Source organism: Thalassophryne amazonica, chromosome 7 (assembly GCF_902500255.1).
Source record: "Thalassophryne amazonica chromosome 7, fThaAma1.1, whole genome shotgun sequence".
In the NCBI taxonomy this organism is placed as follows: Eukaryota; Metazoa; Chordata; class Actinopteri; order Batrachoidiformes; family Batrachoididae; genus Thalassophryne; species Thalassophryne amazonica.
This window is the reverse complement of record NC_047109.1, coordinates 19,977,403-19,991,084: the sequence shown is the minus strand read 5'-3', so window position 1 is coordinate 19,991,084 and position 13,682 is coordinate 19,977,403. Positions and strand designations below refer to the sequence as shown.

At 42.0% G+C, this 13,682-nt stretch overlaps 1 protein-coding gene across 2 annotated transcripts in view; it reads left to right on the top strand.

Annotated features, from left to right (window-relative positions):
• Nucleotides 1–13,682, top strand: part of LOC117513698 (aldehyde dehydrogenase, mitochondrial-like) — a 127,332-nt gene that overhangs the window by 89,473 nt on the left and 24,177 nt on the right. For both annotated transcript variants that reach the window (XM_034173939.1, XM_034173940.1), the window contains exons 8-9: nt 1,878–1,980; nt 2,637–2,821. In XM_034173939.1, coding sequence (XP_034029830.1) covers nt 1,878–1,980; nt 2,637–2,821 — 288 coding nt within the window. The remainder of the gene's footprint in view (nt 1–1,877; nt 1,981–2,636; nt 2,822–13,682) is intronic.

Below are 13,682 nucleotides of genomic sequence, written 5' to 3'. Positions count from 1 at the left end.
TACAGTTGTATGTAAAAGTTTGGGCACCCCTGATAACCCCTGATAATTTTCATGATTTTCCTTTATAAATCATTAGTTGTCTGGATCAAAAGTTTCAGTTAAATATATCATATAGCAGACAAACACATGAAGTGAAATTAAGTTTCTAGTATTTATAGAAAGTGTATTTCAACAAAATTAGGCAGGTGCATAAATTTGGGCACCCTTGTCATTTTATTGATTTGAATACATTTAGCACCAATTATTAGAACACAAATTTTGTTTGGTAAGCTCATTGATCCTTACCCTCCTTACACAGGTGAATCCAGTCATGAGAAAGGGTATTTAAGTTGGCCATTTACAAATGTTTCTCCTCTTTGCATCTCTTCTACTGAGTGGCAACATGGGAGTCTCTAAACGCCTCTCAAATGACCTGAAAACAAAGATTGTTCAACATCCTTCATGGTTTAGGTGAAGGATACAAAAAGTTATCTCAGAGATTTCAGCTGTCAGTTTCCACTGTGAGGGCCATAGTGAGGAAATGGAAGACCGCACGCACAGTACTAGTTATGGCCCAAAGTGGCAGGCCAAGAAAAATCTCAGAGAAGCTGAAGCAAAGGATGGTGAGAACAGTCACAGTCAACCCACAGACCTGCTCCAAAGACCTACAAGATGATTTTGCTACAGATAGTGTCTCTGTGCATCATTCAACTATACAGCACACTTTGCACAAAGAGATGATGTATGATGCTGTAATGCAGGGGAAGCTTTTTCTGTGTACACGCCACAAACAGAGTTGCTTGAGGTATGCTAAAGCACATTTGGACAAGCCAGCTTCATTTTGGAATAAGGTGCTGTGGACTGATGAAACTAAAATTGAGTTATTTGGACATAACAAGGGACGGTATGCATGGCTGAAAAAGAACACAGCATTCCATGAAAAACACTTGCTACCTACAGTAAAATTTGGAGGTGGTTCCATCATGCTGTGGAGCTGTGTGGCCAGTGCAGGTACAGGGAATCTTGTTAAAGTTGAGGGTCACATGGATTCCAGTTAATATCAGCAGATTCTTGAACAATGTTCATGAATCAGTGACAAAGTTAAAGTTGCGCCAGGGCTGGACCTTTCAACAAGATAACAACCCTAAACACTGCTAAAAATCTGTTAAGGCATTTGTGCAGAGGAACAAGTACAATGTTCTGGATGTTCTCAGTTTCCAGACCTGAATATTATTGAAAGTGTGTGGTGTGATTTTAAGTGGGCTGTCCGTGCTCGGAAACCAACAAACCTGAGATGTTTTGTAAACATCCAAAATATCTTCAGCCAGAATCCAGAGAAGCTATAGGAAGCATTTACAGGCTGTTGTTTCTGCAAAAAGCGGATCTACTAAATATTGATGTATTTTTTCTGTTGGAGTGTCCAAATTTATGCCTGCCTAATTTTGTATAAAGAATTATTGCACACTTTCTGTAAATCCTATAAACTTCATTTTACTTCTCAAATGTCACTGTGTTTGTCTGCTATATGATGTATTTAACTGAAATTGCTGATCCCAGCAACCAATGATTTATAAAAGAAAATCATGGAAATCATCAGGAGTGCCCAAAAGGTTACATACAGCTGTATTCAAATCAGGTCCAGTGTTTGCAGAATTAGAGGTATTCGTATCAGGTAATAAGGTATTCAAGAAATTTTAGGAGGAAATAAACAATTTATCAGTTCTGGAGCCAAAAATGTAATGCTATGATATAATAGCGATTATAGAATAGTGATTTGTAATATACTGTTACATCAATACTGTGTATTTGTGTTGAATAAAAACAAGTGTTTGTAATGTCTTCAACATACACTTTGACAGAGCTGCTCACCTCCTCCTTGTCCTGTCTGTGTCCATCAGGTGGGTCATCTGATTCAGCAGGCATCAGGCAGCAGTAATCTGAAGAAAGTTACTCTGGAGCTGGGAGGGAAGAGTCCCAATATCATCCTCTCTGATGCTGACTGTACGTACTGTGTTCAGTCTGTTCAGAGGTCCACAACCAGACTTGTTTCTATACTCTTGATACAGTGATTTCTTCTAGATGGGGATTGTCCAACTAAACGTGTTTCTTCTGTGTCTTTCAAATTGTTTTCACAAATTTGCACTTGACCTTTCCAAGATAGTCCATCCACCTCTCAGGTGTGACAGATCAGAAGATGCTGATTCAGCAGTATGATTATTGCACGGATGGGCCTTGGACTAAATGTGCAGTTGATCTTGGAAAAGAAGATGCTTCATTATATGCAGAAGCCCGATGTGTTTTTGAGCTGCCGTGGTTCCACACAGCACGTGGCTGTGAGGCCGACTGGAAACACCATTGAAGGCAACTTGTGATTACGAAATGAATGTTCAATTGACGGGTAACTGCTGTGGTGCAGACAACCCTGCCAACTGCATGCTTCCTGTAAACCAGTGACATTTAGTTTTTGGATCAGCAAACAAAATTTAAAAAATGCTCTGCTTTCCACCGCTGTTCCCAGTTAGCGCGCTGTGTTCTTGTAAACGCAGTCAGTGTGGTTTGAGCACTCTGTTGGATGCACACAGACTCCTGGTGTCATCAGCCAAGTGTTGTTATGACAACAGCCATGTTTAAAGTTAATCTCTGTGTTTTGCCTTCAGTGGAGGATGCGGTGGAGCAGGCCCACTTCGCCCTGTTCTTCAACCAAGGCCAGTGCTGCTGCGCTGGATCTCGAACCTTCGTCCAGGCAGACATCTACGATGAGTTTGTTGAGCGCAGTGTGGCGCGAGCTCGGAAACGTTTGGTGGGGGATCCTTTTGACTTACAGACTGAACAGGGACCTCAGGTAATAAAGGCACATACTCACCATCTGGACCATGATCAGAATCTTCCTGATTTTAGCTTAAAACACAATTTACTCATCCTGAAAAGTCCCTCAGACAAATCTCTGTTAAACTCTGTCCCTACCATGGATTGATATTGTGCCCTGCCCGACGGTTCCGCCACTGATTTTTAGGTATCTAGCAAGTATGGGCCACTACATTTCATAAACTACTAGCCATATCGGGCCACCATAAATATGAGCAACTGTGTTGTAAGGCCTCGTGTCCATATAGCATTTTTTCTGGCACAAAAGTGCCATGAGGGCTTCAAGAAACGCTTCATCTCAGCACTTTTTCAAAGGAAGAAAACTGCTCCTCGTGGGATTTGTTTCTGTGACAACAGTAAAGAGCTAATGATGGTCTTATAATGTACGGTGATCAAAGCCACAGCGTCTGTCCATTCTGCTACCACAGAGGTGATAGATTTTGTGTGGCATATTTTAGAGATTGTGGACATATGCTGTAAAAAGTTGTCCTTCAGTTCTGCTGCATCTGATTAGTTGCCTAAACAGGTGCTGCAGCACTCAGCGCAGCCACACAAAAAACACGCTACTGGCTTGATCTACATAATTATTTTATGTTAATTTACTGTATTAATGTATTAAATTGTTTAGGTTCTAGTTGTCATACGTATATTATTAATATTATCATTATTTTTTACCTCCGCCAAGGAGGTTATGTTTTCAGTCGCGTCCGTTGGTTGGTTGGTTGGTTGGTTGGTTGGATTGTTAGCAGGATTACTCAGAAAATCCTCAATGGATTTCAATGAAATTTTTACCAGGGGTGTATCTTGACCAAACTTAGAAGTCATTATATTTTGGTAATGATCTGGAACACGATCCAGATCCAGTAATTTTTTTTAAGGATTCTTTATCATTGCAGGATAGGACCAATTTCAACATTTTTGCATCTAACTTCATGAAGACTGGTCACAAAGGCTGAACAAAAATTAAGTTACGACACAACAATAATTTAGCATTTGTTTCTCTTCACTGAATAAACTTGTTACTAGAAAATTTAAAAAAACTTGTGTAGTTCATGCAGTTTCTCTTTATAAATACATTTGCTGAATAGCTAAGGGTTTAACCCTCTGGGACTGACGCCGTCGTATACGACGACTGAGACCAAGCTTTACTAAATTACTAAACCGTCACATGGTTTTCCAAAATCCAATCGTAGGGCAGATTCACCTCACGTGACACACCAAAGATTGTTTTTAGGTTTGATGTGGTACTAGTTGGCCCGTTTGAATAGCCCCCTGGCTATTCAAACTGCGCCATTACGCACAGCGAAAGTGAAAGTGAGCAGATGGAGCAGACGGAGAGCCTCTCATACAATCTCACATGCTCAAACAGTGTGTGAGCATCAGGATTGCTTGACTAGTTTTCCTGTGAATGTTACTGGATAAGCCTGTGGCAAGCTCTCTCGCTCTGGCGTAAAGCACCGTTTACCATATCAGTGGAGTGAGGGGGGAGGGGCCACTCCTCAAACTGAATGAGCCTCGAAGTGTGAATGTTGCTTTCAGAGCAGGAGAGAACAAACACACAGTCACCTTCATAGTAGAAGTTTGTGATGTGACCTTTGTGTAATAGCAAACAGAAATTGCTTTGAGATGAACACAAACACAACACATAGACCATTTTGTATATATTGTTCAAAATGTGCATTTGTGTTTATTGTTTGAACCTTGTTGTTGTACAGTCTTTCACACAAGAGCCCAAATTAGCTTTATAAAGTGTCAAAACCGTTGTTTGTTATAGTTTGCTGTGTGTTTTTAACAAATGTGTGGAAAATTATTTTCTGCTTTATTTTTTCCTTTCTTATTTCTGATTGTAAACCTTTATTACACTTATAAAACACAACTATAGCATATATATTTTGAACGTACAGGTTGTCCTGAAAAAAGAGACATAAAACTTCATAGTGGGATGCAGGGAGAGCTGTTAACAGCAATAATAAAACATTTATGCCAGGCGAGTGAACTGTCCAAAAAATGCCCTCAGACCCCAGAGGGTTAACCACTGAATCTGAAACATGATGGTAGATGCGTGAAACGACGTGGAATAAGTCTCTTTCCCAAAGGGTATTCCATGTGACGTCAGTGACCTTATGGCCTTGGCGGAGGTTTGCGCTCTCCGGGTGCTTCGAGTTGTTGTTGTTGTTATTATTATTATTATTATGTGTTATTAAAATTATTTTATTTTATTATTACATCTATTTTGTAATTTGATTTTAAACGGACCGCAATGGAAATAAGTGTTTATTTTCTTGTTATGCATATATTTTGAACGTATTTACAATTATATTATGTACTCACAATTAACATACTAAGTAAACTCTCGCATGCATGCACACACACTTTTAATATATAGATATTCGGCCTGTGAATGAGGTATGTTTAAACATTTTCAAGCTGTGTAACAATTCATTTAATTTTGCTGGGTTTCATCATGATAAAGTTATCCTCACAATAATGCAGTTCAGGTTTATGATCGTTATCCATTCATGACTAGGAGGGCAGAGTGCATTTGTTTTTTTGTTTCTCCCTTCCCCCCCTTTCCGTGACAACCAGTCACAGCTCTTAGAGGACTGCCTCATACCTACCAACGGGGTCAACCCCACCTCCTCACAAAGATAGTGGTTTCTGTCCCCTCCTTGCTCAGACTTGCTCTCAAACACCTGCTGGCTCACTCTGAGGCTAAGATTCCTTGCCAAGAAATTTTATAGGAGCTCTTTGAGAGGGCTTTGAGTTGCTTTGCGGATACAGGCCCCTATCTTTAACATTGAATGAATATTCCAAAATTCATACCTCTGTCAAAAAAGATCAAATTTCTTTCATATTTGGGAGCATTATGTTGGAGGATATGCTTTATCGACTGATAAAGTTTGATCTGTATCTGACCCAGATTACAGATTTTGTGGCCATTTAAATTTAACATTGAAACTCCCATTTAACCCTCTGGGGCCCATGGTATAAATGGCTGTTTTTGACAACTTTTGGTTTTACCTGCATAATTTACCTTAAAAACTGTTTACTTTGCCTTATTCTTTCCATTTTTTTCAGCACAACCTCACCTGTGTGACTTAACAGTTTTTTTCTTTATTTTGATATACCACATTAACACAGTGAACCTAAATTCACACAAAAAATAAAATCTGAACAGAAAAGTTTTTTACTCCTTAACCACCTGGGGTCGACGCCCTCGTATACAACGGCTGAGACCAAGCTTTGCTAAATTATAAATAACCTTTGAATGATATGAGATAGAAACTTTTTTCTTTTTTTTTTTTTGCTGAAAAGTTAACTCCGCGGACTTTCGAGAAGATCGGCCATCTTTCTACTCCTCATAGAAGCTGTGTGATGATGTGCGCATTGTGAGTGTCCAATTGGAATTGGTTCACCGTCACATGGTTTTCGAAAATCCAATCGTAGGGCAGATTTACCTCACGTGAAAAGCCAAAGATCATTTTCAGAAGTGATATGTTACTAGTTGCATGCTATTAGTACTTCCTGCGAGTTTGAACAGTCCTTCTCATCCTAAGCATTTCATTGCACTATTGACTCTGTGTTAACCTGCATATGATCAATAAATTATCTTGTATGTAGTTGGCCCGTTTGAATAGCCCCCTGGGTGCTTCAATGAGTATGTACTATTAGTACATACTCAGTGTGCCCTGCGCCATTACGCACAGCGATCAGTGAAAGTAGGAGCACACGGAAAGCCTCTGATGACAATCTTACGTGCTCACACAAAGAGTGTGTAACTATCAGGATTGCTCCACTAGTTTGCATGTGAATGTTACTGGATAACTCTGTTGCTTTCTCTGCGTAAAGCACTGTTTACCATATCAATGGACAACAAAACGCATAGACCATTTTGTATATATTGTTCAAAATGTGCATTTGTGTTTATTGTTTGAACCTTTTGGTTGTATAGTCTTTGACACAAGACCTCAAATTTCCTTTATAAAGTGTCAAAACAGTTGTGTTTTTAATAATTGTGTGTGGAAAATTATTTTTCGCTTTATTTTTTCCTTGCCTATTTTTGATTGTAAACCTTTATTACACTTATAAAACACAACAAAAACATATATATTCTGAAAGCACAGGTTGTCCTGAAAAAAGAGACATAAAACTTGATTGTGGGATGCAGTGAGAGCTGTTAACAGCAATAATAAAACATTTATGCCAGATGAGTGAACTGTCCAAAAAAATGCCACCCGACCCCAGAGGGTTAAATTGTAAATTTCAAAAACGTACAAATGTAGCAAACAAAGTTATAAACAACTATTTACATTAGAATGCAGGAAATGCAGGAGGTGCTGTTGAGCTGGCGATGGAGTGAGATGTGTTTTCTTTGAGCTCCTGTCTTACTTTTTCTTATTTTAAAATAATAAGTGCTCTGCATGCTGTTGCATGGACCAATCTGCTCTGAGAGTGTTTTCGAAGCTGGGTGAGGGTACATATTTGAATAAATAGCAGTGAATCTGCACAAATTTAAATTCACTGAAGCAGTGACCACTAGTCCCAACATGGCCATGAGCCACACTGATACTGCCACCCCGCAGAAGCGTTTACCCCACGGCCAGCTAAACCAGAGATGGACATTGAATCCATGAAATCAGAACTTTTTCTCTTGCTGAAAACTGAAATTTCTATGGTGATAAATTCCAAAATGAAAAATGCACTTGCTGTAGACTTTGACTTCCTTGAAAGTGTGCTGCAGGCAGTAAAAGCAGAATTAAAAAACATGGTGGCGATTCATTCTGAAATCGACCAAATGAAAACAATGATGAAGACCGGATTGTCAACATGGTCAGACGAGGTGGTGACTTTGCAGACTACGGTAAATACTCTGAAGACCAGGTGGCAAAGCTTCAAGACAAGTGCAAGGACATAGAAGGAAGAGTGCGGCGGTGTAACATCAGAGTACTGGGGGTGCCTGAAAGGACCGGATCAAGCTCCACGGTGTCAGCTTCAAAGCTGCTGCAAGAAGTGCTGCAGCTCGACAAGGAGGTGCTCATTGACTGCTCACACAGAAGCCTGGCACCACAGAAACCCGGTGGGAGACTGTGTGTGATAATAGCTAAGATCCGTGACTTCCAAGACTGTGTCGAGGTACTGAGCCGGGTGCACACCAGTACTCCGCTTTGGTACAACAGGGATGTGGCTGCTATCTTTCTGGATTACACTGCAACAGTTGTGAAAGCCAGAGCTGCGTTCACAGAGGTCAGAAAGCTACTCCGCAACTTTGGCGGTTTGGCGTACTGTTTCCAGCCCGTCTTCATGTCACACATAAGGGAGAAGAAAAAGATTTCACGGACGCAGAAAAAGCAATGAGGTACATTAAGAAACACATCATTCCTACAGCAAGTAACGTCTGAGATGGTGTCATCAGCAGTGACGTGTGGTCAGAGGAGGCTGTGCCTCACCTAACATCATGGAAAGAAAAAAAAAAGTAAAATGAAAAATAAATTAAATGGTTATATTTATCCTGTGATTTGTACTATAAAGTTATTTTCTTTTTAACTTCACCAGTTTTAGATTATTTTTTACAACCCCAATTCCAACGAAATGGGGACATTGTGTAAAATGTAAATAAAAACAGAATACAATGATTTGCAAATCCTCTTCAACCTATATTAAGTTCAATACACCACAAAGACAAGATATTTAATGTTCAAACTGATATACTTTATTGTTTTTGTGCAAATATTTGCTCATTTTGAAATGGGCCCTGCAACACATTTCAAAAAAGCTGGGACAGTGGTATGTTTACCACTGTGTTACATCGCCTTTCCTTCTAACACTCAATAAGCGTTTGGGAAGTGAGGACACCAATTGTTGAAGCTTTGCAGGTGGAATTCTTTCCCATTCTTGCTTGATGTATGACTTCAGTTGTTCAACAGTCCGGGGTCTCCATTGTCAGTTTTGCGCTTCATAATGCACTACACATTTTCAATGGGTGACAGGTCTGGACTGCAGGCAGGCCAGTCTAGTACCAACACTCTTTTACTATAAAGCCACGCTGTTGTAACGTGCAGAATGTGGCTTGGGATTGTCTTGCTGAAATAAGCAGGGACGTCCCTGAAAAAGTCGTTCGTTGGATAGCAGCATGTGTTGCTCCAAAACCTGGCTGTACCTTTAAGGATTGATGGTGCCATCACAGATGCTGGCTTTTGAACTTTGCACTGGTAACAATCTGGATGGTCTTTTTCCTCTTTTGTCCAGAAGACACGACGTCCATGATTTCCAAAAACAATTTGAAATGTGAACTCATCAGACCACAGCACACTTTTCCACTTTGCGCTGTCCATTTCAAATGAGCTCGGGCCCAGAGAAGGCAATGGCATTTCTGGATGTTGCTGATGTATGGCTTTCGCTTTGCATGGTATAGTTTTAACTTGCACTTGTAGATGTAGCGATGAACTGTGTTAACTGACAGTGGTTTTCTGAAGTGTTCCTGAGCCCATGTGGTAAGATCCTGTGTTAACTGACAGTGGTTTTCTGAAGTGTTCCTGAGCCCATGTGGTAAGATCCTTTCCACAATGATGTCCGTTTTTAATGCAGTGTCGCCTGAGGGATCGAAGGTCACGGGCATTCAGTGTTGGTTTTCGGCCCTGCCGCTTACGTGTAGAAAGTTCTCCAGATTCTCTAAATCTTCTGATTATATTATGGACTGTAGATGATGGAATCTCTAAATTCCTCGCAATTGAACGTTGAGAAACATTGTTCTTAAACTGTTGGACTATTTTTTTACGCAGTTGTTCGTAAAGTGGTAATCCTCGCCCCATCTTTGCTTGTGAACGGCTGAGCCTTTTGGGGATGCTCCTTTTATACCCAATCATGACACTCAGTTAGTGTCCTCAGTTCCCAAGCACTTATTGAGTGTTGATAGAAGGAAAGGTGATGTAAAACAGTGGTAAATATACCACTGTCCCAACTTTTTTTAAACGTGTTGCGGGCATCCATTTCAAAATGAGCAAATATTTGCACAAAAACAATAAAGTTTATCAGTTTCAACATTAGTTTGTCATTATGGTGTATTCAATTGAATATAGGCTGAAGAGGATTTGCAAATCATTGTTCTGTTTTTATTTACATTTCACACAACGTCCCAACTTCATTGGAACTGGGGTTGTATCTTTATATCTTGTCTTATCTTTATAATATACATTGCATACTTTCCCCTGCATTAGATCGCAGTTTGTCCAAAAAGACTTCTGTGTCTAGGTCAGCACGCACTATCCACTTTTTCTTAAAACTTATGGTGTAGTAGATATGTGGACGTGTCGTAATCCCACCTATAGAGCATACTCCTTTTTCTCCCCAGTTCATAAGAGCTACTCTCATATAGATACCTTCTTCCTGGATGAAAGGCTCATTTGTTCTGTAACCAGGTGCAATTGTGAAACCATAGTCATCTCAGGTCATGGTCCTTTGGTCACGAGAATCTGTATTCCTAACGCAGTATAGGTATCGTCCTTGGAGGCTTAATCCTCTTCTCCTGTCAGACGCATCTTTTGTCAATTTCATCTAATCTGAAATCAAATTATTTCTCAATACTAATCAAACACCAGGAATGTTCTGCTCAACTACAGTGAGCAGGACAGTGCGAAAGGTTCCTAGTTCAAGACCACCCTTAATGTGGAGTTGCATCAGTAAGGGCATCCAGCATAACACTTGTGCCGAATCAGCATACAGGTCCACCTTGGATCTGCTGTGGCAGAGTGAAACGAGAGAAGCTGAGAAATAAGTAAAATAAGTGTCAGTACAATGACATGAGGCAGGATGGAGACAGAATCCCTTCAAACTAGCCAATAAATGTTTACAGTCAGTTCACTTTGAAAGGTATACTATAACAGGAAGCCGTCATTAAAATAAATATCCACCCAAAGGTCCCGTCTAAGTGTTACATATCCCATTCAGTTCATGGCTTTTAGTTTTTACAAGAGCTCTGAGTATACTGTACATCATTCATTTTCCCCGAAACCCCTTTGCCAAGGATCAGCTGGTCTGGATCAAATGGTGTCTGTCCAGGTTCTGATTTACTCCTGCTTCCTTTCTCTTTTTTTGTCTTCTCTCAATAAAGTCTTAGCTTAAGACAGTCTCCAAAAGTGAGTGAGTGAGAGAGAGAATCAGCTGTGAAACCACAATCTGTCCAACAAGATATTATTTTCCGTGAGTGAGTTTGATACTTAACTGTGTCCGTCCAGCAGTGTTCAACATTAGATATTTTCTCTGAGTTTTGTCCCGTTCCTTAAGCCCCGGTCACACGGCACTAATGAAGGATACTGATGCCCAAACGAAACAAGAAATCTGGACTTAGGTTGATTTTCAGAGGCATTGTTTAACCGTCGTCTAGCTTTGTTCCTGCAGTTGATGCTTCGTCAGAATTTTAAAACTGTTGAAAAATGTGAATGAATCCGGATGACAATTCAATTCGTCCGTACTCCGTTTTGCTTTCTGTCTTGATGGTTCCTCATCGTTTGCGTAGTTTCCATACCGTCAGCATTCTGTTTGACTGTCGTCCAACTTCGTCCAACCTCCCAAGTCCGACGTCTTGCACGAACGTTGACGATATGTGATATGTGAAGTGTGCCACCAGAGGGGAAAATACTTTGGACCATGTTTACTCAAACATGAAACGCGTACAAAGTCACTCCCCTCCCCATCTTGCTGGATCAGACCATCTCTGCCTGTCCCTCACACCCACCTACACCCCCCTGCTGAGGCAAACAAAGCCACAACGGAAGACAATCCAAACCTGGCCTGGGGGAGCGCTCTCCCAGCTACAGGACTGCTTCTCACGGACTGTATGGAATCTATTCTACAGCCACAATCTGCAGGAGTACACCGACACCGTACTCTTACATTAAGAACTGTGTTGACACTGACAGAGTCAGGCTTTTCCAAACCAGAAGCCCTGGATGAACAGTGCAGTCCAGTCCCTACTAAAAAGCCACAACACCGCCTTTAAATAGGGACAGGGCCCTGTACAGCGCGGCCAGGTCTGATCTGAAAAGAGGCATCAGAGAGGCCAAGGCTGCCTACAAGGAAAAGATAGAGGACCACTTCACTCTAAATGATCCCAGAAGGATGTGGTGGGGAATAAACCATATAACCAAATACAGAAGCAGCAACCCAGGAATTGCTAGGTCTGACGCCTCGCTGGCAGAGGAGCTGAACTGCTTCTTTGCCCACTTCGAAGCAGACAGACCAGCAGCAACTCCACACCCACCACCCTCCAGCACTAGCATGCTAACACTTCAGGAACACGAAGTGAGATGTGTGCTGAAGGCGGTGAACCCCAGGAAGGCAGCCGGCCCTGATGGTGTACCTGGAAAGGTACTCAGAACGTGTGCTGACCAACTGGCTGGAGTTTTCACCTGCATCTTCAACCTGTCCCTGTCGCAGGCCATCATTCAAGTCCCAAAGAAGTCAGCAGTGGGGAGCATAAATGACTACAGGCCTGTTGCACTTACGCCTGTGGTCATGAAGTGCTTTGAAAGACTGGTCTCTCAGCACATCAGAGCCTGTCTGCCTCCCACTCTGGACCCCCACCAGTTTGCCTACAGGGCAAACCGCTCCACAGAGGACGCTATCACCACAGCTTTCCACAATGCGCTGAGCCACCTGGAGCACCAGGGGAGCTTTGTGAGGATGCTTTTCCTGGACTTCAGCTCAGCCTTCAACCACATCATCCTGGAGAGCCTGGTCCAGAAACCGACACATCTGGTCATCTCCACCCCCATCTGCCAGTGGATCAAGAACTTCCTCACTAACCACCCACAGTCCGTGAAACTTGGCCTCCACCTTTCCTCCACCATCACACTCAGCACTGGTTCCCCTCAAGGCTGTGTACTGAGCCCCCTCCTGTTCACCCTTTACACGCACAACTGCTCTCCGACCCATCCCACAAACACCATCATAAAGTTTGCGGATGATACCACCGTGATTGGGCTCATTTCAGGGGGGATGAGACTGACTACAGAGACGAGGTAAGTCGACTGACAGCATGGTGTTCAGCTAACAACCTGCCGCTGAACACCACAAAAACAAAAGAAATAATCCTGGACTTCAGGAAGAACAGGGCTGACCCAGCCCCGCTCAACATCCAAGGGGACTGTGTGGAAAGGGTCAGCTCCATCAGGTTCCTGGGCGTGCAGCTCTCTGACAGCCTCTCCTGGACTGCCAACACCACAGTGGTGGTGAAGAAGCCCAGCAGCGACTCCACTTCCTGAGGGTGCTCAGGAGGAACAGTCCGGAAGAGAAGCTGCTGGGGTTGTTCTACAGAGCCACCATCGAGAGCATCCCGACGTACTGCATTACAGTGTGGTACGGGGAGTGCACAGCAGCAGACAGGAGAGCGCTGCAGAGAGTGATCAAAATGGCCCAGGGAATCACTGGTTGCTCTCTGCCCAGCCTGGAAGACATTGCCAGCTCTCGCTACCTCAGCAGAGCTGCCAGCATCTGCAAAGATACATCCCACCCCAGCAACCACCTGCTTGACCTACTGCCCTCCGGCCGACGGTATAGGTCAATCAAAACTAGGACAAACAGACTCAGGGACAGCTTTCTCCCCAGAGCGATCACTGCACTGAACAATAACAAATCACTCTAACCCACCCCTTTCAGGTTTCTTGTGCAATATCTGTAAACCATGTGCAATATTCCCGTGCAATATGATTCCACAGTTGTATATAAGTCTCGTTTTACATTTTACTTGGTCCACATTTCATTTTATTTTATATTACCTTATGTCTATATTAGTTGTACATATACAATTATATATATAATTTACTGTTAAATTTCACTATCTT